Source organism: Eublepharis macularius, chromosome 8 (genome assembly GCF_028583425.1).
Source record: "Eublepharis macularius isolate TG4126 chromosome 8, MPM_Emac_v1.0, whole genome shotgun sequence".
NCBI classification, from domain to species: domain Eukaryota; kingdom Metazoa; phylum Chordata; class Lepidosauria; order Squamata; family Eublepharidae; genus Eublepharis; species Eublepharis macularius.
The window spans coordinates 44,912,639-44,939,419 of NC_072797.1; the positions used below are offsets into that span (position 1 = coordinate 44,912,639).

At 45.9% G+C, this 26,781-nt stretch overlaps 1 protein-coding gene across 2 annotated transcripts in view; it reads left to right on the top strand.

Moving 5' to 3' along the window:
• Window positions 1-26,781, top strand: part of ATG10 (autophagy related 10) — a 182,839-nt gene that overhangs the window by 150,618 nt on the left and 5,440 nt on the right. For both annotated transcript variants that reach the window (XM_054986777.1, XM_054986778.1), the window contains one exon: window positions 25,932-26,029. In XM_054986777.1, the coding sequence (XP_054842752.1) occupies window positions 25,932-26,029 (98 nt within the window). The remainder of the gene's footprint in view (window positions 1-25,931; window positions 26,030-26,781) is intronic.

Here is a 26,781-nt window from a genome sequence, read left to right on the forward strand (position 1 = left end):
GGTCAGTTAAAATATCAAAGTGTTTCATGAAAAGAGATTTGGGTACTGGAAAGAGGGTACCCACCTTCTTGAAACCAAAAAGAGCAAGAGAATACTCAAAAGTGTACTAGTGTGTTTGGGAAAACTCTGGAATAAAAGCCTCTAAAAATTTAAGCAACTGTGAAGAGCTTAAGAAACTCTCTTTAGCCTGAAAGGTTAGACCTTAAGTCTGTGCATTTTACCTCAGTTATCTATATTGAGTTACCTCAGAAATTTTCAACCCTAGTTTCATCTGACCTTTGCCATCTATGTTAAATAAAATATTTTGTTATTGTTGAATTTAAAAACACTTCTAGTGCCCTTTAAGTTTAAGTCAAAAAGTTGTGCTTAACTTTTTCCTAAAGGACATATTCTAAATGTTAACTGAGGCTGTTTAGTATAGGGGGAAAATATCACCTATTGAGAAAGTGATTGCCTTGTTGTCCCTGCAAACTGGAACAGTTTTACAGTTTCAGACCTTAGATTTCATGAATAGCTGCCAAGACAAAAAAGGTAAGGATGTACAGGACTGTTGTTAGGGGCTATTTTTTCAAAAGGGAGGCTCAGAGATTTGCATTCAGATTTAAATACAATTTATACAAATAAAGAAAAAAACGTACACTTCACAACTTCAGCTGCACACCTTCAGCCTGTACGAATTTCATGCCCATCTAAACAACTGCAGGGAAGGAGTAGTGCCATGCATAATTCAAAATTTTAACATAAGGTTGTCTTAAATCAGAAATCTTCAGAAACCTATAGCTAAGTTCACTATATATGTTTTCTTTGTTTTTCTGAGAGCAATATTGACCAAATGCAAAAGATGATATGGCTTCTATAACTTAATGCAAGGTTCCCCAACGTTATGCCTGTAGGCTTCATTGACCAACACCTTTCCTGGTTCCTGCTAAGTGTTTTTAGAAAATGGGTGGGACTAGGTGGGGCTTTTTCCCAGCAAAGCTTTTGATTGGCCATTGGAAATTTGATTGGCTGTGCAGATTTTAAAAAAACATTGCTTTGGAGAAGGTGGTTCCACAGCACAAGAATCTTCACTATATGACTGAAGGTAAGCTGCAGCAGCCATCTTGTGGCTGGCCCCTCCTCCTGCAGCAGTGATTTTGTGGCAGCCATTTTGTGGCTGTGTCCACCACACTGGGTCATAATTCTAAATGTGCCCAAGGGCTCATAAAGGTTGGGGGCCCTTGCCTTAATGGGTGTTAAGTTGAGGGAATTTCTCTCTGTGTGTCTTCTTCCATCTATTAAAAATGTGACAGAAAATAGTGATGATGTGCTAGAGCAACTTACCTTGGATCAGAGTGTGAGACTTCTGAGATTTGACACACGAATGACCAATATCTGACCTAAAACATAGAATCATCCTTTTTAATGTGATTTCTCCTGAATGTCGGCTTGGGGTTAAAGAGTCAAAACATGTCAGTGAACCCCATGCAATTCAAGGAATAAACATTTTGGTGTTTTATCATATTAAAGATAAAATGAAAGCTTGCCCCTCTTGAAGCATATTTACGTAAAGGTTCTGGGAAATAAAGTTTTATTATTTCTTATTTCTCCTTTTAGCTTGAAGAATGGCTGAGGTCTCAGGTGGTATTTAAAAAAAAGTTCAAGCACGAATATTTTCTGCTGTCCTTGATAAAAGTCTTGACATCCCTCTATGAATGATTTTCATCAAAGTTACATCATGCAAACTGAATGTGGCAGAGGGTGTTTTGGACAACAATCCCTCTGTACTGTAGAAGAAATGGAGAGGCCATAAATGCTATGATGGATGCTCCAAAGCAGTTTAATGTAGCACTGGAGAAAATAGAAGCCATTACTACTGGAGGAGCTCCAGTTATGACAGGGAAAATAAATGGTCCTGTTACAGGAAATGTACCAACATCAAAATACCTGCTGTTTGGGGGAAGGGGAGTAAAACACACAATACAAGCTATCCAGAACTAATTACCTTACTGTAGCCATTACCCAAAAGTGACATTTGCTGTTAATTGAAGTTTGACATGGATAATATTTCACATATTTTAGGCTGCATCTCCTCATGTGCTTGTTTTTTAAAGTTATATAGCCCAATCTAACGAAAGGGCTGTTTTATCAGTGGTGAAACTTCAGAACTTGACTATTTGCTTCTTTGTGAGATGGAAGTGTTACATATTTTTTCAAACTGAAATATGGTGTGAATGACACTATTTAGTTAACGATAAAGGAAGTGTGAGGGACCAGAAAGATCTGTCTTCATTTAATCCTTCTGTTGCATTAAGTTACAGAAGAGAACTCGACGTATACTGTAACGTTTTTTAGGCCATCAGACTTCCAGTATTGGGCTGCAGCTAATCATTTTTATTTTCAGACTGCAAAACAAAAAAGGGTTCTAATATCACAATTGTTGCCTTGTTTTTCTTCTCTCTGGGGGTTGCTCTGTAGCATCATATAAAACAGGTTATACTTGGGTTCAATTTATCATTAATTATTTCCTGATATCATCTCATCTTATGATTTGTTGCCCTAGCAGAAGTTTCTGTCTGAAAACTTGTGAAAGCTGCACAGGAAGGTGCAAAAATTGCTGCAGCAGACAAAGATTCCAGATGGCGGACTGTCAGTCTTCAGCAGCAAAATAAAACAGGAATCCAGGCATACGTTAAAGACTAACACTATTACAACATAATCTTTCATGAGCACACCTCTGCATGAGCACTCATATGCATTTGATGATGTGTGCTCAACTCATGAAAGGTTATGCTGTAATAAATGTTAGTCTTTAAGGGACCGCTGGATCTCTTTTTATTATTCCAAATAAGTTGGTCAAGAAGCAAATGAAGAATGTTGTGATAAACCTTTATTTCATGCTTTTGGGGTTCTTGGCAGGAAAACAGTACTGTAGGTTTAAGAAAAATGTTTACTTTTTGATATATTTATGTGCAGAAGATAGCTTTTGTTCCTAAATATGTGAGATTGCTTCCTTTAAAGTTCCACAGTCTGGCATTATCATCTTGTAATCTTAGCAGACTGTTGAGGAAATGGTCTAGTGCAGTGGTAATTTTATTCCAAAAAGATTAATATGGAACCACGTTGGTTTTTCATTTAAATAGGTTTGTGGTTGCAAATCTCAGTGTTCGTCGTCGTCCTTCTGTGCAGCCCCACATTGGGACTGCGCGTGCGCAGGCCGGCCGCGGAAAGATTTGACTAGCTATAGAACGCTGAAAAGGGGGACGCTCGCCCGTTCCGCGCATGCGCGGTTCTGTTCCCGCCAAAACCGGCATACTTAAAGCGAGCGTCCCCCGCATTCCCTCAGTTCCTTTTTCGCCGCCGTCGGAATCGGTTCTTCTAGCGTGTTTCTCCTTCCACTCGTCGTTATGGCCCTTTTCAAAAAGTGCCAAAAATGCTCCACAAAAATGACCCACTCGGATGGGCACGATTTGTGCCTTCTCTGTCTCGGGGAAGGACACATTGTTCAACGCTGTGCTATTTGCCAGTCTTTTACGCCGAAGGCTCGCCACGACCGCTCCGCTCAGCTGAAGGCCTTCCTCTGGGGGTCTAACCTCCTTCCCCCAAGACCAGGCGGGTAAGCTTGATGCGCCTCACTCGGCCGCTTCTCCCGCTCCCGGGCCGTCGTCTGACCCGGTTCGTGGTTCCTCGGATCCGACCCCCTCAGAACCGGCTGCGGTGCCAACTGCCTCTCCTGTGACCGAGGGCGCTGTGCGCCCGAAGAAGCGCTCGGCAGAGCGCTCCGCTGTGGAACGGGCTGCTTCGGCACCCCCGGCAAAAAAGTCAAAGTCTCGTTCCAAACATCACAAACGAGACGTCTCCGCTCCCGCCACTTGAGGCCCTTCTCCTGTGCCGGCAACTCTTTCGGTTCCTCCGGCTGATGCCTTGCACACGCCGTCGCCGCCGCACACGCCTCCGCCGCAGATGAAGGATGATTACATCTCGGTTCTGAACCTCCCGGATCCGATCATGGCCTTCGAGCATGGCTTGCCATCCGCTCTTGCCTCTGCTGACCCGTCCGTTCCATCCTCCTTCTGGCCCCAGCAGCAGGTCCCGGACCCCCGTTCGGTTCCGACCCCGTGGCTGCCTCCGGTGCAGAATTTCCCGGGCATAGGTGATGTGGCGACCTGGTCATCCTTCGTGTCCTGGCTCCAGTCTTCGGCAGCGCTTGTCCAACGCGCTGGCCTGGTTCCACCGGTACCTGCTTTCCCTGCTGCCGTACCAGAGACGTCCATGAGACACCCGGGACACGCGGTCGCCCCTCCGACGCTGCCTCCGGTCTCCCGCACAGAACCGATGCCATCTGCCTCTGCGCAGGTGCCGGAGTTCTCCGGTTCCGAGGATGAGGAGGGCCTGGCTTCCCCGTCGGAAGCTTCCTCCGACCTTGCGTTGGATCCGTCCCCTGACGACGCCGTCGGTGAGTCCAGAGCGTCCTCTCCCACCGAAGATCATCGTATGCTTCCTGAGCAGATGATCCGAATGGCGGAAGCTTTGGAGCTGGATGTCACTTCTTCTGCCACGAAGCACAAGAGTAAGGTCCTCCAGGCGCTGTCCTCTGGTTCTTCGGCCTCTGTAGCTTTCCCTCCGGTGGAGGATCTCGTTGATGCCGCGCACAACTTGTGGCAAGCACCGGCCTCAGTTCCGGCGACTGCCCGGAACCTGGAAAAATGTTATCGGCTAAAGCAGGAGGATTGCCCTTTTCTTTTCACCCACCCGAAGCCTTCTTCCCTAGTCGCCGATGAGGTCAACGCTCGGTTCCGTCGGAATTCCCAATCCGCTCCGGTAGATCGAGAAGGCCGGGAACTGGATGCCCTGGGACGCAAGGTCTGCTCCTCAGCATCCCTTGCTTTCCGTATTGCCAACTTTCAAGCGATAATGGGATCGTACAATCTCTTCCTATGGAACCGACTATCCTCCTACATCGCTGACTTGCCCGCTGCCAGTTGACCCTTGGTCAAGGCTCTACAAGCTGAGGCTGTTAAGCTCGTGAAACAGCAAATGACAGCCGGAAAAGATGTGGCTGACTGTTCAGCTCGCTCCATGGCTTCCTCTGTGGTCCTCCGAAGGCATGCTTGGCTCCGCTCCACAGCCCTGCCTCTGGACAAGCGGACGAAGGTTAAGGATTTCCCCTTCAAGGGAAGTCTCTTATTCTCGGAGAAGACCGACGAGGCCCTTTCCCTCATGAAAAAGAATCACCAGACGGCTAAGTCCCTTGGCGTGATTGCTGACCAGTCGGCTTCGAGGTATCGTGCTCCTCTGTTCCAGTCCTTTCAAGCTCCCTACCAGTCTTCCCAGCCTTACCATCAGCGCCAAGGCCGCTATTCTTCAACTTACTATGGCCGCCGCTCCTTCTCCGGTTCGCAGAAGAGTGCTGCTAAAAGGTCTTCTCGGAACCGAGGGAAACAGGGACCTCAACACTCCCCGAAGGGTCCTGCTTCGGGTCCGAAACAGCTCTTCTGACTGGACCTGGACGTTGCCTTGCCTGCCTCCCAGGGTGTTGGCCAGACCCCCTTGTTTGGGGAGAGGCTCCGACCGTTCCTGCCCGTTTGGCGGACTATCACTACTGACTCCTGGGTGTTGTCTATTGTAGAGCATGGCTACAAATTGTTGTTCTTCTGCACCCCCCCTCTCTCTTTGCCCCCTCGTTATGCCCCAGTTTCTGGTTCTCTGTTGAATAATAATGTTCAGGAGTTGCTTCTAAAGGGTGCTGTGCGTGTGGTTGATCTTTCCACCTCTCCCTTTGGGTTTTATTCTAGGTATTTCCTAGTGACCCAGAAATTCCGAATGCTCACCTTGTCCAAGGTTATAGAGCTCTTGGACATTGGAGTCTGGATGGCCATTATTGACCTGAAAGACGCCTACTTTCACATCTCTATATATGAGGATCATAGGAAATACCTCAGGTTCTTCTGTGGGTCAGTGGCCTATGAATACACTGTTTTGCCTTTTGGGTTGGCTTCCGCCCCCTGAGTATTTACCAAATGTATGCCAGCGGTGGTGGGCTTTTTACACTCTGAAGGGTGTGTCATCTACCCCTACTTAGATGATTGGCTCCTGGTTGGGCCCTCTGCCTCTGGACTTAGGGATCAGCTCTCCCTTGTCACTTCTCTACTCATTAGCCTGGGCCTTCTCATTAATTTTGAGAAGTCCATATTTTTGCCTACGCCAACGATACGGTTTATTGGGGTAGTTCTGGACTCCTCTTTAGGGACGGCGTTCCTACCTCTGGATCGCTTAAACCGTCTGGTTTCTATGGTGCGTTATTTTCTGTCTCACCGCTACCAGACGGCCTTACTTATTCAGACGCTCCTTGGGCTCATGGCCTCCACTACGAGTGTAGTGCTTCTGGCACGCCTCCATATGCGGCCCCTACAAACCTGGTTTCTTAAACGCTTTAACCCACTTCTGATGTCCTCTCATCGGAAGTTCTCCATTCCAAGAGGTGTGCTGCGCTCTCTGGTTTGGTGGTCTCTCCCTGAGAATTTATCCAGGGGTTCTCCCTTTGGTACTTTTGTGGCTGACGTTACTGTCTCCACTGATGCCTCCAACCTCGGCTGGGGTAGCCGCTGTGGTTCTTTAACTGTGCAAGATGTCTGGTCGCCCTCTGAGGCTTCCATGCACATCAATGTGTTAGAACTACGTGCAATCCGGTACTCCCTTGCTTCCTTCACAGATTTGCTCCGGAACAAGCGGGTCCAGGTCCTGTCCGACAACACGACGGCCTGCTACTACATGAACAAGCAAGGGGGAACGGTTTCACTCAGGCTCTGCAAGGAAGCCGCAAGGCTATGGTCTTGGGCGTCCCACAACAATGTCCGCAGACACCCTCAGCAGGGTGTTTCTCCTGCAGCACGAATGGTCCCTTCAGCCCAAATACCTCCTTTCAGTTTTCCACCAGTGGGGGTTTCAGGAGGTCGACCTTTTTGCTACGGCCTACAACAAACGGGCCCCTCTGTTTTGCACCAGGGCTGGGGTGGATCCTCGATCCCTAGGAGATGCCTTCCAGATACCCTGGTCCCCAGGCTTCTTCTATGCCTTCCCTCCAACCCCGCTCCTTCACAAGGTTCTTTGCAGGATTCGAGCTTATCGCACCCACTGCATCCTGGTGGCTCCATATTGGCCTCGCCAGGAATGATTCCCCCTCCTGCTCTCCCTTTCAAAGGGATGTTGCCTGCCCTTTCCACCCGCCCCGGACCTCTTGCTACGGGACGGTGTGTGGCACCACAATGTAGGGGTACTGAAGTTGACAGCCTGGCTCCTGCTGGCCCCAGCGTGACCTTCTCTGCTGAGGTCTTGCGGATCCTTTTGAACTCACGGAAGCTCTCCACTAGGCTGTCTTACCAACACAAGTGGTCCCGTTTTTCCCGTTGGTTGGCTCCCAAAGGGGTTTCCCCTTGGGTATGCCCTCTGCCTTTAATTTTTGATTACCTTGTGGGGTTGCACTCGAATGGCCTGGCTGTGACCAGTATTAAGGTCCACCTGGCTGCAATCTCCGCCTTTCATGAGCGGATTGATGGGAGAACTGTGTTCAGCCATCACCTGTCCAAGCAGTTTCTTAAAGGGCTTTTCAAAACCTTCCCTCCCAGAGCACCCCCGGTTCCACAATGGAGTTTGCCTTTGGTTCTGGCCCAATTAATGCTTCCACCCTTTGAACCGCTGGCTACCTGTCCGCTGGCATTGGTGACATTAAAAGTAGTGTTTCTGGTGGCTATTACCTCCTCCAGAAGGGTTGGGGAGATCTCTGCCTTTCGGGCTGATCCCCCCTTTCTTCAGTTTTTCCCAGATAAGGTTGTCCTGCACCCTAGTCTGGAATTCCTCCCGAAGGTGGTGACCAAATTTCATCTTCAACAGAAGGTTATCCTCCCCACCTTTTTTCCTAACCCCTCTTCCCCAGGGGAAAGAGCCTTGCACACTCTCGATTTAAGACGTGCTTTATTGTTTTATTTGCATGCAACAGCAGCTTGTAGAAAGTCCCCTGCATTGTTCATTTGCTATTCTGGACCCCGGAGGGGTCTTCCTGCTTCCCCACAGTCCATTTCCCGTTGGTTGGTGTCTGCCGTTAAACTTTGTTATGCTAAAGCTGGTGTGCAGTGTCCTCTGTCCGTGATTGCCCACTCTACCCGGGCACAAGCTGCTTCTGCGGCATTCCTACGAGGGGTTCCGCTTCGAGACGTCTGTCAAGCTGCCACCTGGTCGTCTCCGTCGACGTTCATCAAGCACTACTCTGTGGACGTAAATGCAAGATGTGACTCGGCTGTTGGGACTGCTGTCCTGCACTCGTTCCAGTGACACTCACACCCGCCCCCATTGGTGAGTAGCTCGCTATACTCCCAATGTGGGGCTGCACAGAAGGACGACGACGAAAAACAGTGTTTCTTACCAGTAACTGTTGTTCGTTGAGTATCTTCTGTGCAGACACACATTCCCTCCCTCCTGCCCCGCTGTGAGTGCTGTTTGATACTACTTGGCCTCCGGCGGCTCAGGGGAACTGAGGGAATGCGGGGGACGCTCGCTTTAAGTATGCCGGTTTTGGCGGGAACGGAACTGCGCACGCGTGGAACGGGCAAGCGTCCCCCTTTTCAGCGTTCTATAGCTAGTCAAATCTTTCCGCGGCCGGCCTGCGCACGTGCAGTCCCAATGTGTGTCTGCACAGAAGATACTCGACGAACAACAGTTACTGGTTAGAAACACTGTTTTGATTCATGTTTCTTTTCTGCACTTGATATATAAACCTGAAAAAAATTGTTACATCTGTATAGGGACATAGGTGTAAAGGGGGGGGGGGCTGAGGGGCTTGAGCCCCCCTAGATTTGGCCAGTGAACTACATTTGGATGAAAAATCACCATGGAAATCCAGGATTGCTATACAGAGACTATGGAATTGTAAACTGCCTGTTTGTCTCTTGCTTTGAAAACCCTCTGGGATAGCCATAAGTTGGTTGTGACTTGATGACACATTACCTACAACAATGTAGTCCTAAGCAGAGTCACACCTTTCTAAGTATATTGAACTCTGATTAGGATTGCATTGCAAGAATTGCATTGCCTTCCAATCAATTTCTAAGCTCAATTCAAAGCATTTTAAATATTTAAATATTAGCAGTGTGATTCTGCTTAGGAATCAGTAAGCTTGGAAGAAAGGACTGTTTCTGTTTAGGATTACATTGTAAATGGTCAGGGGTAAGGGTGTCTAAAGGACCACCTACTCTCATATGAGCCTGCCCAACAATCAACATCTGTATCAGAATTTTAGCAGTGTCCCCCACCCTAAAAAGTGAAGGACTTCCATGGCACCTTACTTGTGAAATCATGTCCTTGAAACTGTTACCCATTGTCAACCTTAATGATCTTCCACCTTCAGATCTCCTGCTCTTTCCCCTCTCCTGTGCAGTGTCTCACATCTGAAACTGCATCTCTGAACATCTCCTTGATGCTAACAACTCTGAATTGCTTGCATCTCCCCCAATTGCAAAATGTAAACTCCTCGAGGGAGCTATGTGACTCTGTCAAGCGCCATGTATATAGAAACACTACATTCATAAAGAGTAGTTAAATGTTAAGCTCTGTTGCATGCCAACCATCTCCAAATACTCTAATGTTGACAGCAAATGATTTCATAAAAAAGATTTAATGGCTCAAATACCTGTGGGTATATAATTTAGGTATCACATTGTTGGTAAACTTTTCAGAATTATTCAGTATATATTTAAAAAACAAAAGAAAACTTGATGACCTTCATGCCAGTTTAAAACTTTTGTTTTTAACCTAAACTATTGCTGGCCTTTTTAAAAAGCACATGCCTTTGTACTACTCTTACATGAGCTGCTTTCCTTTTTATGTGCTGTAGCTACTTTTTCGTTTGACTGTTATTTAAGTATTATTCGGTTGTTTTCTTGTATTTACTAAATTCATTTTTATTGCATTTTACTGAGTGATTGTTCTAACTGCTTGGAACTGAACATCATCTTGGGAATCTGGTTGGCCTTGCAGCATAGAAGTATCTCAGATAGATAAATATGTAATGCTACTAAGTCTGCAGTCAGCAAAATAGCAATCTTGGATGAAGGTACATACTTGGCATGAATTATCGAAACCTGGCTGGGGGAGGCAGGTCAAGCAACTCCTATCTATGATTCTCTGGATAAGCATCTGGATAAGCTGGATTCTCTGATAAGCATCAGTAGTTGGGAGGGGGGCCAATCACAGTGATGCATAAAGAGACAACTAGATTAACTGACACAAAGAACATGGAAGAGCCCTTTTTATGGAACTCTCCATAGATAGGTTTGGTAGACCCACTTGATTTTTTGAAGTTAATAAGACTTTTGGAAGTTAATAAGACAGCAAGCCTTTGAGGAAGATGATTTTTTTAAAGATGTGATAATTTATTGGAACATGCTGCTGTTATGGTTGTAATTTATTTATGCCTTTAAAAAAAATTAATTGATTAAATTGTATTGATTGGATTTTATATTTTTAAATTGTTATTAGCCACCCTGAGGCTTTTAAAGCAAATGGCAGGATATAAATTGAAAAGTAAATAATTAATAATGGGGCTCATAATCTACAGCAGGGTAATTTGTTGCACATCTCAAGACAAACTTTTAAAATACTAGAGATGCTTCTGTAATAGTTCCCTCTTCCAGAATGCAGCATTTTGCATTCAGATTCCTTAGCTGGATCAGGTTCTATGGGCATCTCATGTTTGGCTGATGTGCATTTTAGCACAGTAAAAAGATGGCTGGTGCTACTGCAGCAGCAAAACCATCAGATGTCTGGTTGAGGCCTTTTGTCATTTTTGACCCCTCAGCCCTCCAGTGGTAGCATGAAGATGATGGAACAGCTTGGACTCATCATCATCACAGCTTAACGTGATCCTATTTTTTTGCCTTTTAAAAATACTTACAATTCTTTTTAATGGCTTTGTAAGCTTCTATGGGTAAGGAGATCTAAGCCAATGAGCAACAGAAACAGCTGCTCTAGGCCCTGAGCTGGGGTTTCCAAGCATCCATTGCCCTGCCCCAACAGAGGAGGGTATAAAGAAGAAGAACAGGCTCCTGCCACCGCCACTTATACCTAGACTGTTTGGACTCATGCCTCCCGCTTGCAGCAATAGCCACTTGTGCTCTCCCTGTCTGGGTCTCAGGCTGTATGACAGTTAACTATGCATGCTCAGCCAGGGACTCAGTCAGCCAGTTCTACAGCCACTTGCACCAACTCCATCCATGGCTCACAGCAGCAGGCTACTACACCTGCCCTGGACAGGCAGCTGGCTTCTGCTGGGGCTCCCACTTTTGCTTGGTCTCAGCAGCGGGTAGAGGTGGCAGTGATTCTAGGGTACCATCTTGGATTTTTCTTCACTGCTCCAGAATCACTAAAACTGCTTCTGGCCATGGATACCAACATTGTCAGAAAGGTAGGTAGGTATTGACACATGGTTCAATCAGAAGCAAGATACATCTTTATTGGTCCAAATTTATTCGTAGACTGGCAGTAAATTCATGATGGCTGTTGCATCCTTGCTTGACATTTAAACATTGAAATGTTTTTGAAACTTCTATATTGGAGGGGGGGACAGCAATTCCCATGAGTACCAATTGTTAAAGGGACAGCACATAGTTCTGACTACCCAGATACTGAGGCTTTCTAAGCTGCGGTTACAGTACAAGTACCATCCTGGATTTTTCTTCACTGCGCCAGAATCACTAAAACTGCTTCTGGCCATGGATACCAACATTGTCAGAAAGGTAGGGTAAAAATACTGTAAATAAATAGAAGACGAAAAGTGATGTTTTTCAAACCATTTCAGTTTTAAGTACAGTAGGAAGTGTTATGTTAAGCTTACATAGATTTAAAGTATGTGCTCTTGTGAGCAGTTGACCCGGCTTCCGCCATGTTTAATACAGCCTGTGATATAAAAATCACAGGGCTCCTGAATTAATACAGCTTGATCTGCATCAGGGAGATTCCAGCAGGATGGACCAAATCCTGACTGGGATAATGAAGCATGAATAGAATACAAATGCAAATTCTGAGTGATTGGGTGTGATTAGTTCCTACCCCTCCCAAGCTATGGGTGTCCAGTCGTTGACAACAAAGGTTCTCGCTGGGTCGCCTCACACATTCCAATCAGCCCTCATTTCCATCCCATCCTCTGGTCGATGGGCCATCAGTCTGCATTGATAAGTTGTAAATTTCTTCCTGGTGACATGTAAATTCATATAGCCCAGCTCCGGGAACATTAATGAGCAATCGTTTCTTTGTCAAACAACGAGAAAACTCAATCTTACTCTTGTTGCATCTCAGTAGCAACAATCAAAGGTGCTAAAACCTTTGTCATTCCCAGGAACTGACATTTTGTTTTTTATCTCGTTGGCTGAGTGGGCTCCCCAGCCTCAGGACATGATTTGCCCTATAAGAACCGGGATTTTGCCACACTCAAGTTGTACACGCTTACCCAGCGTAGTGTCCTCAGAGCCTCCCTCTCTGAGCCCTCCTCCCTTTCCGAAGACGCAGGATGTTTGAAGCTCTCTTCCTCTGTGGACTGCTCTACTCTTCTGGATATGTAAATATACCCCTCCCCCTTACTCTATTCCAATAGCTAATTTCCTAGGACTCTGTGTGTCTGTGCCAACAGTTTATTACGTCGTGTGTGTGTGTGTATGCATTTTCTTCTTTAAGTAAACTTACTCTTTGCTTTGAAGAACACCTGTCTTGACAGTTTCCTTGGGGAGAGGACCCTGTAAACATTGATGGAGGTCTCGCTTGTTACTCCTGTTGTATAGCCTTACTCTTTGCCACTAATTCTCCCCTCTTACTTGCAAGGAGTCTCATTCCAGTAACTGATCAGGTGTTGCATAGGGTTCATATCAGTACTAATGAGTAAGCAGATATGCCTGGATACATCTTCTCTTATTTCTTGAGGTATAGTTTATTTGTTCAGTCCATCTGACACCTCACAAACCACAGAGTACTCTGGGTTGGATTTTAAGCACTGTGAATGCAGTAGTGCTCATGGAATGGAAGTCCAAGTCCTTTATTTCATGCTCACAGACCAACAGGTCATAAGCAGACAGGTTCAGTAATTCAAAATACAGAAAGATACAATTTAATAAAATGGTTAACCAAATAACCAAAATGCTAAATATAAAGTGTAAAATATGTCGTTAGGAGAAAAAAAATCATTAAAAACCATAGATAAAAATTTTGCCACAGCAAGAGTTACACTTGGGTCAGTATCAGCTAAAAGCTTTGTAACTACTACTTGTTTTGAAACATGCCCCATCCCCTTTCTGGATATATACTGAGATCCATTCATCTCTGGTGAGTACATGCTTCTTACAGCCAGTACAAAGGTGCCAAATAGTATCCAGATTCCCTGATTTACGATCAAAGAAACAGTCAGAAAAGGGAATCCCTAAAAACCTGCCTGCTAACTCCGCTAGTGGCAGAACGTTTAATATGGCCTTAGTATGATATTCTGTATTTGGGAATGGTTAAAAATTTACAGTATGCAAGTAAAATTGTTGGAATAGGGAGACCCAGATAGTACAAAGAGCTCTATAGCTGGCGCTCCATTTATCGAAGTGTAACATTTTGGATTTAATCAGCTTACATGCAGAGGAGTATTCCATTTGTTTTAAGGTCTCAAAAGATAAACTCAGTCTCTGTAATCTATCATCAACTAGTTTTTGCCAAGAACTCTGAAAACCTTCTTTAACAAGTAGATGTAAATAACTCTCCTCTGGGGAAAGAATAATTTTTCATCTAAAAATAAATATGGCAATCTAATGGCTTCCAATGATGGTTCCGCAAATTCCAGCGATGCACTTTGGTAAGTTAGACATGGAGTGCAGAAAGGAAATTAAACAGGAATAATATTTCTCATTTACTTTGGTGATTGTCAAGGTTACCCCAAATAATAATAATGGAACTACCTTGGCTTTAAATGCCTGGATGGCGGCTAGCAGGAATTTGTCAAAAGAATCTCAGGAGGGCTACTGAGTGTATAGATGCCAACAGCAGTCATATAGCTCATCTATGACAATTGTAAGAAAAGAGGACACCCAGGTACCGAAATTTATTGACCTGCTCAATTAAGTGGAAATTTACTGACCTGCTCATTTAAGTGGCCATCCATGTTCCATGAGTGGTGATGAGGTTGGACACCTTTACAAAATACCATAACTTTGGTCTTTTGATAGTTTATATCTAAAAAACTCCTGAGAGCAATAAAGCACAAATGCATCTAGTAAATGTTTTTACCCCACATGAGATTGTGAGATCAATACAGCATCATCTGTGTAAAACAAATTGGAAATAGAAGTCTGAGATAGGCGAGGGGGGTGGAAGTGTTCACCTGAAAGGTTACTTTCAATGTCATGTATATATAAATTGAAAAGGGGACAAAAGGCATCCTTGTCGAACACCTCTGTTCACTTGAATTTCTTTTGTTAGTTGACCGCTATTTCCGCATCTTACCTGAGCTGTGTTCTTCTGATACAGTTTGTAAATTAGCCAGAGAAGCCGGCGATCAATGGAAGTCTTCGCTAATTTTTCCCATAATCTGGCTCGATTTTTTAGATCGATAAAAGCTGCATACAATTTACCTCCGAGTGAATGGAATATTCCCACTTTACCCTTTCTGTTGCAGACCATTGTGGTTGCCAGAATCTTTCTCCTGAAGGGTTAGTGGACAGCATGGAGAGTCTTCACTGGGGGGAGGGAATTGTCAGAAATCTCGTGAGTAGAACAAAGTATAGGATTCAGCTCAATGTCTTAAGGCACTAGTGTTCTTGGCTTTTATTTGTTATTGATGAGATAGCATTCTGCACCATCCATGACGAGATATCCGTATGGAGTTCTCCTTGTTTACCTTATTATTCAGAAATTTTAATCTGTACTGCTGGTTTTGTACCAAAGAGCTAAATTTTATCCCAGGAGGCATTGACATACCATGCTAATTTCAATTTGCCTTTTTTCAGTCACATGAGAATTCTTGTTGATTAATTAATTGTGATAGTGACAACAACATTATTGTAGCCTGAACTGAAAACCTGAAGACAGAGATCTTTTAATTTCCAAAAAATTGGGTTATTTTATCCCACCTTAGCCTTATTCTTATGCATGGAGTGTGTGTTGTAAGTAACCTAGACAGCCATATTCTGTAATTTAGTTCCACTATTATATGATTGGCTTGAATGTCAAAGGGTTAACTCATTGTCCTTGGTAAATTTAGTTCGTCATTTATCTGCTAGAGTGATAACAAGTGGGCTAATTAATGCAAGTTTTGATTATGTAAATACTGTCAATTTTCTATAGACTATTGTATAGTAATATCTCTTTGCTACTGCTAACATAGTAGTATTTGGACCAGTGACCTAGCGATAAAATACTGTTCACTGTCTGTCTTCTGTGCAGCCCCACATGGGACTGCGCCTGCGCAGGCCTGCCGACCGGATTTTTCTTTCTAGCAAACGTCCACTAGGGGGCGCACGTCCGACCCAATGCACATGCGCGGCCGTTTCCCGCCCGAGCGACATTGGGCGACGTCGCCCCCTTTCCCCTCAGTTTCTTCTTTGCCGCCGACCGGTAAAGACCTAGCTGTCTGTTTGTGAGGAACCTTTTTTTGAAGTTGTGAGAGATGTCGGAGAAGTCGCTTTTTAAGCGTTGCTCTACATGCTCGACGAAGATGACGAGAACGGACGGTCACTCCGTTTGCCTCGAGTGCCTGGGCGAGGGGCACATCGTCGGGAAATGTGAGCATTGCCAACGGTTCACCCCGAAGGCTAGGGCTGAGAGGGCGAATAGGCTGAACGCCCTGCTGTGGAGAAGGGCGATGCGGGCTTCGGGGGCCCCGGGTACTCCGTGGGGGCCGCCACCGGCTGGTGGGATGGCTGACACCCCCCCAGAGATGGGATCTGTCCGGAGCACCGCTACCACCTCGCGTTCCCGCTCGCCGGATCGCCGACAAGCCCAGCACCCAACTCCGGATCCGAAGGAGGCTGCGAGTTCTGCGTCGGGTTGCAAGCACTCAACTCCGAAGTCGGATCCGACTCGGAAGCAGCATCGTTCCAGGTCCCCGTCGAGGTCGGAACCGACTGCCACACCGACTCCGAAGGTGCCGAGGACTTCATCGGATCCGAACATCCCGGCTGGGTCGGTTCCCAAGCCGTCGGATCTGAGTCCGACTCCGAGGTTGTCGGCTCCGAAGCCCACTGAATCGGCTCGCACCGGCCTTGTTCCGAAGACGGGCTCTCGATCGGATCCGGAGGTTTCGGATCCGTTGCCCATGTCGCCGGCTCCGATTGACCAGAACCGAAGCTCCGATCCGACTTCAGCCGCCAAGGGCGAACAGAAGTCAAAGAAAAAATCGAAGCACAGGCAGTCGACGTCGGTCCAAACGGATGAGGTCCGCTGGGAGAAGCCCTCGACCCCGTCACCCCACCTGTCACCTCCGTTGCTCCACTCCACTGATGACGATGGTGACCTGCCTGACGCTCCACCTCGGGTTGCCCAGACGTGGCATGCCGGTGCCTATATGGAGGACCGATCACCTTCCTCGGAGTGGCTATGACAGAGAGGGCTCCCTGTATGCCAGCTCTCCATCGTTGGGCAGGGAGTATTGGGGTGACACTCGGAGTGAGTTCTCCCACTATGGTTCTCCCAGGCGCGTCTCACCTTACCAACGCGCAGAGCCTTATCAGTGCCCGAGTCCCAGCCCTCCATCTGACCCGTCACCGGATGACATCATCATTGGGACTGGTCGTGTGTCACCCTCTGAGGACTACCGGCTCTATTCTGAGCAGATGGTCAGAATGGCCCGTTCTCTCGACATCGAGATATCGGCTGTGGATCCTAAGCCAAAGGACAAAATTCTACAATATGTCCAGTCTGGGAACCCTCCAACTATTGCTTTCCCCTTCACCGAAGGCTTGGTGGAGATCATTCACGACATCTGTGAGAAGCCGGCCTCTGTGTACCCGACATCCCGCGAGCTGGAGGCCCTGTACAAGACGCGGGATGATGTTTGTGCATACCTCTTTGCACATCCGCCTCCTTCTTCCCTCATTACAGAGGAAATGCAGACCCGCCCACGCCAGGGGTCTTATGCGGTGCCCATTGACAAGGAGAGCAGGAAGCTGGATTCCTTGGGCAAGAAATTATACTCCTCTGCTGCCCTGACGCTGAAAATCTCTAACTATTCAGCCATCATGGGGACGTACCAGATATTCCTTTGGAACCGCATGGCGGCCTTCATGGAAAAACTCCCGGCAGACCAGAGAGTATTGGCAAAGGTGATCCTCGATGAGGCCCTGTGGCTGTCTCGGCAACAAATAAATGCGGGCCGTGACATGGTTGATACCTCTGCGAGGGCGTTAGCATCCTCCGTCGTCCTCCGCAGGCACTCGTGGCTCCGCACAACTGTGTTGCCAGTCGAGACACGTAATAAAGTTGAAAATCTGCCTTTTGAGGGTCAATCCCTGTTTTCTGCCAAGACGGATGACTACCTGTCGCAGAAGCGCAAAGACCGGATGACAGCCCGTTCTTACGGCATTCTTACGGCCAGACCAGCCACCGAGAATCGTGTCCAGTATCGCCCTTCACAGGGCTATCGGGGACGGCAGCAGCGGTACCAGCCGTATCCGCGCTATGGGTCCTACAGGCAATTCCAGCCGCCTGCAAGTTCCTACCAACGCCGGAGGCCTAACTACCGCCCTCGTCGCGGTCCACAAGCCCACGATGCCAAAGAGTCAGCAACGCAGCCAAAGCAGTTCTGACTAGAATTCGAACAGTCTGTCGTGTTTGGGAACAGATTGGTTCGGTTTGCCTCTGCATGGGCAGAAATTACTTCCGATAGTTGGGTTCTTAGAATCGTTAATGTTGGATATAAAATTCAGTTTGATGTTTACCCAGTGTTGTCTCTTCCTGACCACTCATTACAATCCTCTTCTGATAGCTTACAGGCTGAGGTTATAGTGCTATTGGAAAAGGGGGCTGTGAAGGAGGTGCTCCCTCAGGACCCCCTCTTAGGTTTTTACTCCAGGATGTTCCTGGTAGACAAAAAGGATGGAGGTGTGCGACCCATCTTAGACCTCCGGGAACTGAATAAATTCGTTCTCGTCAAGCGGTTCAGGATGCTTACCTTGAACACAGTCCTCCAGTTAATGCTTGAGGACATGTGGTTCGCTGTCCTGGACCTCAAGGATGCATATTTCCATATTGCCATCCATCCTGATCATCGGAAATACCTTAGGTTCCTGTGTAACAATAGGGCCTACCATTACCAGGTACTTCCCTTTGGCCTCTCAACAGCCCCATGAGTTTTTTCTAAATGTATGGCTGTGGTAGTGGCTTATTTGAGGGAACGGGGTTGTACCATCTACCCCTATCTTGACGATTGGCTCCTAGCAGCACCCTCTGCTAATGCACTCCTGGCCCAGATTCATACTGTGATGCTCACCTGCTCCAGATTAGGACTTTTGGTTAACTTACAAAAGTCTAACCTTACCCCGTCCAGACGGATACTGTTTATCGGTATGGAACTGGACGGTGGCGTAAACAGAGGTTTTCTGCCCAGGGAGCGTGCTTTAAAGATTGGCAGGATGGTGAACCTTTTTTCTAAGTGCAGGTTCCAATCTGTAACGGCTATCCAGAGGCTACTGGGCCTCATGGCCTCTTCTACAGCTGTCACCCCTATGGCCCGGTTGCACATGCGACCTCTCCAGCTGTGGTTCCTATCGGTTCATGATTTTGAACACGAGTCCCAGAATAAACGATATTCCATCCCCAGAGGGATTATCCGGGCCTTACGTTGGTGGCTTGATGAGGCTAACCTTCTTGGGGGTATTGCCTTTGGGTCCATCCAAACCGAGATCACAATCTCGACTGATGCCTCCACGGTAGGATGGGGAGCCCAGTGTGGTGCCCTGAGGGCACATGGGGTTTGGTCAGAGCAGGAAAGGAAAGATCATATTAACCTGCTAGAATTGAAAGCGGTCCGTTATGCCCTTATCGCGTTCGCAGACACGCTGCAGCAGAAAGCGGTTCAGGTGCTCACAGACAATTGCACCACGATGTTCTACCTGAACAAACAAGGGGGCACTACATCCAAGGCCCTCTGCGACGAGGCCGTTCGGATCTGGAACTGGGCCATGGACAGAGGCGTGTTCATTCAGGCGGTCCATATTCCTGGCACCACCAATGTCGTCGCGGACAAGCTGAGTCGGATGCGATTCGACAACTACGAATGGACCATAGCAGACGATTACCTGAACGCCATCTTTTTGGACTGGGGGTTCCCAGACGTAGACCTCTTTGCGGCAGAGGCCAACAAGAAGGCCCCGCAATTCTGTTCCAGGGGAGGGCTAGGTCACCGCTCCCTGGGGGACGCGTTCCAGATACGCTGGACAGGGCACCTGTTTTATGCCTTCCCTCCGTTCCCACTGCTGTCTCGGGTCGTCAGCAAAATCCAGAGGGATGGGCCGCACTTAATTCTAGTGGCGCCCTTCTGGCCCAGACAAGCGTGGTTCCAACATGTCATGCAGCTTTCGCAGGGGTCATATTATCGGTTCGCACTGAACCCGGACCTTCTGTCCGACAAAGGGGTTTGGTATCACGACCTACCCAAACTCAACCTCACTGCTTGGCACATTCGGGGACGGAGGGGATGTCTGACAGGGTAGCTGAAATTTTGCTGAATGCCCATAGGGACACCACTCGCAGGTCATACGCAGCTAAATGGAAGCGTTTTGAGGCCTGGGCTGCTGACAACGAAGTTAATGTTTGGGATTGCCAGTTGTCTTCTGTGTTTGAGTTCCTCCTGTCCCTAAAGGACGGGGGACTAGCTAATTCTTCTATTAAAGTCTATTTGGCTGCCATTTCAGCCTTCCACCCTAAAATAGATGGGAAGACAGTGTTCTCCCACAGTTTGTCGAAGTCGTTTTTGAAAGGGTTGTATAATATGTTTCCACAAGTCAAGGAAATTGTTCCCCAATGGTCACTGCAGGTAGTGCTGACGGGGCTTATGAAATCACCCTTCGAACCACTGGCTACCTGTGATTTAAAATGGTTATCCTGTAAAGTGGCCTTCCTGATTGCCATTACATCTGCCCGCAGGGTTAGCGAGCTTGCTGCCCTGAGGTGGGATTCCCCCTTTTTGAAGGTCCATCAAAATAAGGTGGTTCTCAGGCCAGACCTTCGTTTTAGGCCTAAAGTCTCCACTCAGTTCCATACCTCACAGGACATTGTCCTACCTATATTTTTTCCTGACCCTTCCAGTGGCCCTGACAGGGCCTTACACTCCTTGGATGTGAGAAGGGCTATCTTATTTTACCTACAACGTACGTCACAGTTTAGGAGTGCCAAACAACTGTTTGTGTGCTATTACGGGCCCAGAAAGGGAAAGGCTGCTACAGCCCAGTCAATTTCTCGCTGGGTTACTCAGACGGTTAGGGCCTGCTACTCTCATGCTAAGTTACCTTGCCCTTTGGAACTGAAAGCTCATTCCACCAGAGCACAGGCTGCTTCTGCGGCCTTCCTTAGGGGCGTACCCTTGCAAGACATCTGCAGGGCTGCAACGTGGTCGTCTTCTGACACGTTCGCTAAACATTACGCACTAGATGTGTGGGAAAGGAAAGAGGCTGCTGTTGGTAATGCAGTGCTTCAGTCTCTTTTTCGGTGAGAACACATGCCCGCCTCCTGGGTAAGCGGCTTGTGAGTCTCCCATGTGGGGCTGCACAGAAGACGGACAGTGAAAACAGAGTTGCGCTTACCGTAACTACTGTTCATTGACGTCTTCTGTGCAGACACACAACCCTCCCTCCTACCCCGCTGTGTTCTTCCAGATAATGTGAAGGCATTCGGCGGCAAAGGAGAAACTGAGGGGAAAGGGGGCGACGTCGCCCAATGTCGCTCGGGTGGGAAACGGCCGCGCATGCACATTGGGTTGGACGTGCGCCCCCTAGTGGACGTTTGCTAGAAAGAAAAATCCGGTCGGCAGGCCTGCGCAGGCGCAGTCCCATGTGTGTCTGCACAGAAGACGTCAATGAACAGTAGTTACGGTAAGCGCAACTCTGTTTTTTTCATTATCTGTTCCTTGAGCTGCTAACTTTAAAAAAATTCATTGCATTGGCAACTATTCTCAGTTTGCTTCAGCCCGCCTGTTTCATTGCTTTGACCTTGGATGTACATCAGTCTTCTTAATAGTTCAGTAACCAAGGAGCATGGTTAAGTTATCATGTACAAATCTTAGATTGCTTGGGAGTCTTGTGCTTTCTTCCAAGATACTTACTGTGGAGAAGAAATTTAAGCAGTAACTTTTGAGGAATTTTTAGATAATCTTTTAAACATGTGACTTTCCTGCATTTTTAGGATTGGGGGATAGTTCTGATTCATGGAAATCCAGTCTATAAATAATGAATTCTGTCTTGCTACAGAATGAGGTAGATAATCTCCATGATTTGTACATGGTTCACCACGGGCAGAGATCACTCATTAGGCCAATGAGAGGATATGCCAATAACTGATATTCTCCAGTAAAGGCAAGAGGCATTCTAGAATCTTCAGGATTGCTTCCCCCACCCCCATTCAATGAAGGAGGCAAGGGCAGCTAGCTAACCGATTTCCTTCACTGGTGCTGGAGGGTCCTACTCCACATTGCCAGCTCTGCCTCTCATGTCAGGGGAAAAGAGTTTGGATTGAACTTCATAGAGATCAGTCATATAGTGTAGTTTGCAGCTTAGGAAAAACTATTTGTTTTCCCTTTCCCCCCTTATATCTCTTATTCTCCACTGCCAGGATATATTAGTTAGAGGACAGGTCCTTCATGAAGATGAAGAAAGAGCCTCAGAAGCTCTGTGCCATGGCCTAGCCTTGCCACTTAGCTAAGCCATTCTCCCAAGATATGATAGCTATTTATACCTGGTAGCATGGTGAAAAGATTTCCATTGAGGTATTGGAAACATTCACATATTGCCTTCTCTCTAGAGTCTCACTATGTTAAAAAGTCTGGATTCCTATCATCCTGTAAAAATTTGTTCCTGTGGACCACTATTTGCCCAATTTCCTCCCACCAGACTGAATAAAAAATCTCTTTCTCTCAGTCCTTCAGAGCTGATTAAGAATAGGTAGGCCTGGCCTCTCCCCAAACCTTTTTTCTTTGCCCAAACAGTTCCTAAAGCAGGGTTGCTGGCCCCAAAAAGTCTGTTTAGGTCAAATATTCTTATCAGCCAAATAGAGTTGCAGGTAAGCGTGTAAAACGGCCTAGTCCTAAAGGAAAGTCAGAAACAACATTTTAATTTTCTTCCACCTTTACGTTTTTTCATCTTTCCTCTATGCCTTAAATAAACCTTCCTTCCAAATTACTGCCGGTTTAAAAAGGGGAGATCAGAGAACTCACCCAGAGACTAGCTCTTGGCTGTCCTGCCCAAGGGAATCCCCTTCCCCTGGAAGCTTGCTTACGCCGCTTGAAGTTTTCTCCTGCTAAGGGAAGAATGGCTTAAAGAATGTGTGGTGGTGGTTTCTGAGCGACTGGGAAAGAATAGGGACCAGGGTCATGGTTATCTTGATCTACCACAGTCCTGCTTTGGTAGAATGCTTTAATACCACTTGATCAATTTGTATCTTCAAGGTATAATTTGAAATCCTAGATGGAATGGTGTCACCAGTAAAATTAATTCCTTTAACATAGAACACTCTGAGATTATTGACTCTAAGCTATAAAACAACCCACTAAGCAGGCAGCTGCCTGGGTCAAGGTAAATGATCCCTTCTTTGATATCAGAGCATCTGATTCAAACAATATCAGAACAACAGCGCTATGCAGGCCAGAGAGGCTATGACATTTGTGCCTGTGTTCCATTAGAGAGTATTGAGAGAGAATACGAAGTAGAGGGTGGAAGAAAAGGAAGTTTATTGATTTATATATTTTTAGGTATTTGTACTCTGGTTTTCTTTGCAATGGGGACCAAAAGCAGCTTGCATCTCATTTTAATTTGTAGCACAAGAGTTTCTGTGGCTGTCAGACCAAAACCCACTTTCGTTTCAAAGCCCAAAATTTAGCTTCTAGTTGCCAGGGTAAGCATATATTATCATTTGCTGCATCCTATTTCCTCACGTATACAGATATGAAAATGTCTCCTGCATCTGCACAGGTGTTAAAAATTTGATTGAGGTCTGTAATAGAACAATTTTAAATTGTGCTTAAAGAATACCCAGTGGTTAAGTGCTAAATTGGAGACTGGAGGAAATAGTAAGAGTATTTCCTGTCATGTGTAAAAATGTCCTGTCAAGTGTAAAAACATCAGGAAAATTTATTTTCCTGTAAAGTGTAGGAAAATCTGGCCTTGCAATTTAGAGCTTCACCATTGTAGCTGTAGGACATGTCCCTTCAACCAGGTATGTCAGATTCCAGTAACAATAATTATAGTTGTGGGATAGTGCTCTAAGTAACATGAAGGTAGCTTAAAGATGACCCTACAGGAAATGCAAAAATACACAAACATGGTCAAAACAACAGTGAATCCCATGTTACAGTTCTGCTAATTAAATGAAGGCAGAGGATTTTTCTCCGTTTCTCCTACAAGCTGTACTTAAGGGTCGCCTGTGATGAAATGACACCATCACAGATATCTAGGTAAGAGTTTAGAACTTTGCAAGGTGAATGTTGAATTTGAATTTTGGGAATGTTCAGAGGTTAAATCAAAACTACTTTTACTGGTAGTCTAAAAATTCCCTTCTAAATTCCAATCAGCAAAAGAGGGGAAGTAGAATTCATATGTTGATAGAGTTAGCCAGTAAACAAAAGACCATTTCCTAAATAAAACATGCTAAGAGTTTAGGCTGCCTTACATGCACTTACTGGAGCCAGAAACTTATAACATCAGCTGAGAACCTGTTTCCAATAGCCATCATTTTCAACTAACCACCAAGATGAAGGCTTAGATAAATATAAACACTGATGGTGTTTTTGTAAATATTAAAACAATTTTTATATATGTTTGCATTGTTTATGATATTGTCTAATTGGAATATCTATTTCTGTGCAAAGAGAAATAAGTTATATTAGATTATGAAATGATTACCAGTACAATCCTAAACAGAGTTACGCCCTTCTGAGCCCAATAACTTCAGTGGACTTAGAATGTTGTAACTCTTTTTGGACTGAACTGTGTGTTGAGTGTTAACTTAAAACATATGCATCACCAGATTCGGTTTCGTTTTCTCGGCCATGTCGGACGCTCCTCTCCGCAGGTCCGGGAGGAAGCGCCCGAGCACCCTGACCGGGTGGCTGATCTGCGAAGATTAGCCCCCAGGACTCCCAGTGAGGGAGGCAGGGTCCGGAACGCTGCGGGAAGAGCCCCCTGAAAACCAATGCGGGGGGTAAATTGCCCGTTTGTTCCTATGGAGGCCGGCAGACGTGCGCGGCACCTCGAGTGCTGCCGGGCCATGGAAAACGGCAAAGAACAGAACTAGGCGGAAGCCTGTAAGTAAGCGAATCCCTTCTGTTATTACAAGTGCACATGAAGAAGTGGTGGGATCTGAAGCTAAGAAGGCTCGTTCTTCCCCCTCGCTGAGTTTCAGAATTCGGTTGGCGGTCCCCCCCCTCCTAAAATGGCAGCGAAAAAACAGAGTCCCGCTTTGGGCAAGTCAATTTCGGCTGCCCTACAGGGGAAAGGAGAGTCGCTCGAGGAATTGGTGAAGAGGTCGGTTATCAAAGCTATAAAACCCTTTGTTGACAAGCTGAATGAAACAGATCAAAGGGTGGGCTTAATTGAGAGCGAAGTGAAAACCATTAAGGAAGTAGCGGGGGGGGCAGAGAAGTCTGCTCGGGAAAATGCGTCACTCGTGAGGGCAACGAATAAAGAGTTAAAGCTGGTGGAGAACCAGCTGATCGGGCTACAAGTGGAACGAACACAGACAATATTGCGCCTCCAGAATGTGAAAGAGGAGGAAAATGAGGATTTATGGGGTCTGGTCTCGGAACTATTGGCGACACCCGCAAAGGCAACTAAAGAAGAGGTAAAAAGCACCATTTTGGAAGTCCGTCGGGCTTCTTCAAAATATGCAACGAAGCATCAGCTGCCTCACGAGATCATCATCGATCTTTCATCTAAAAGGATCCGAGACACTATCCTATACAACTCATACAATGCGGATCTGGACTTTTTGGGCAATAAAGTCAAGATACTGAAAGACGTCCCATTTTTAGTTCGGAAAAGAAGATTTAAGTATAAAAAGCTCGCAGCTCTTCTGAGGGAACGTGGAATAAAGTACAAATGGCTATTTCCGGAAGGTATTTGATTCAGTTTCAAAGATCAAGCTTACAAGATAACATCAGAAGATCAACTAAGGGATTTTGAGGACAAAAATCTGGAATTTCAGCAAGACACCAAGCAAGAAGAAAAGGCGAAGTCTGAAGGGGGCGGGAAACGAGCACTGCGGCTGCAGTTGCTCAGAGAGAATTGCGTCCGGGGCCCAGGAGGGGGAGGAAGACTTAATTTGAATTGTAATTTGTATTTAGCAAGGTCAACCACTTCATCAATATCATACAAAGCTGTAATTTTTTTTTTTAATAATGGCAGTATGAAGGGAAAGCATTCTGTGTAGTGTAGTGTTGTTATATGTTGCTGTTCTTTTTTCTTTCCTTCCCCTGTCCCCTTTCTTTCCCTCTGTATCGTTAGTTAATGTAGTTAATAAAAAGAATAAAAAAATAAAAAAAAATATGCATCACCAGTCAAGAGAGTAACCAAGGCTAAGATTTGTTGGGTGATCTTGGGAAGTTTATATAACTTTAGCTCAATTTCTCCTCTGTAGAATGGGATTATAATGAAGGCCAATATAATAATGTTGTAAACTACTTTGTATATTGAGTATGATTCATTAAAAATTAACAATGCTGTTTTTCTTTTCAGGAACATCCATTACTTGGACAGCCGTTCTTTGTACTTCATCCTTGTCGGACAAATGAATTTATGGCTTCTATATTATCCAGTTCACAGAAAGGAAAGAGGTGAGGAGCTGCTGGATGTGAATTGTTCAGCTATGTAGGGTATTATATCCTCCCCCTATAACTCACAAAAATTCCAGCGAATTTCATACACCATTCTCAGTGCATCATTCTCAGATTAAGTTACAATTTCTTAAGAGTTTTGCTCTTTATCTCCCTGAAGAAAATTGTCCAGTGCTTAGAGTTCTTGTATGCTGTAGGAGGTCTTTCTTAGCTGTAAGCTCTGAGGTTTTAGAGTTAGTGTTAAGTTCTGGGTCATAATTCCCATCTAGACTTGATTTGATTGTTCCTCACAGCCTTCTTTAAAGGCTGAATGAGTTATTCCTCTGTCCCAGTTGTTCAAAGGAGCCCAGGTTTTGTTCAACGCAAGATTTTAATAACCATAAGTAGGAGTGACTCAATTTAGAGGATGTGGCCTTCTCCGCTTCCATAATCCTATCAACATCCCACAAAACCAAAACTATCCATGCAAAGCTTATGGTATTTCTGTTGCCTCTGGTTTCTAATTTGCACCTAAACTGGAGTCAGAGTCAAACTATATGAGAGAGCTTTTTGCTTTACAGAATCTAGTTAAAGTATCAGAGCCTACTGTCAAATCATGGCCAGCCAAATGCTTCCGACGATGACAAAAATTCTGTACAACTTGAAACAGACCTCGACGTGATTCAGCTAACACAGTGGTTGCAGAAAAGCAAGTCTTTGATGCTGTCACCAAATACCATGTAGGCTTTCAAATGTGCTGTATGGTGTGCTCT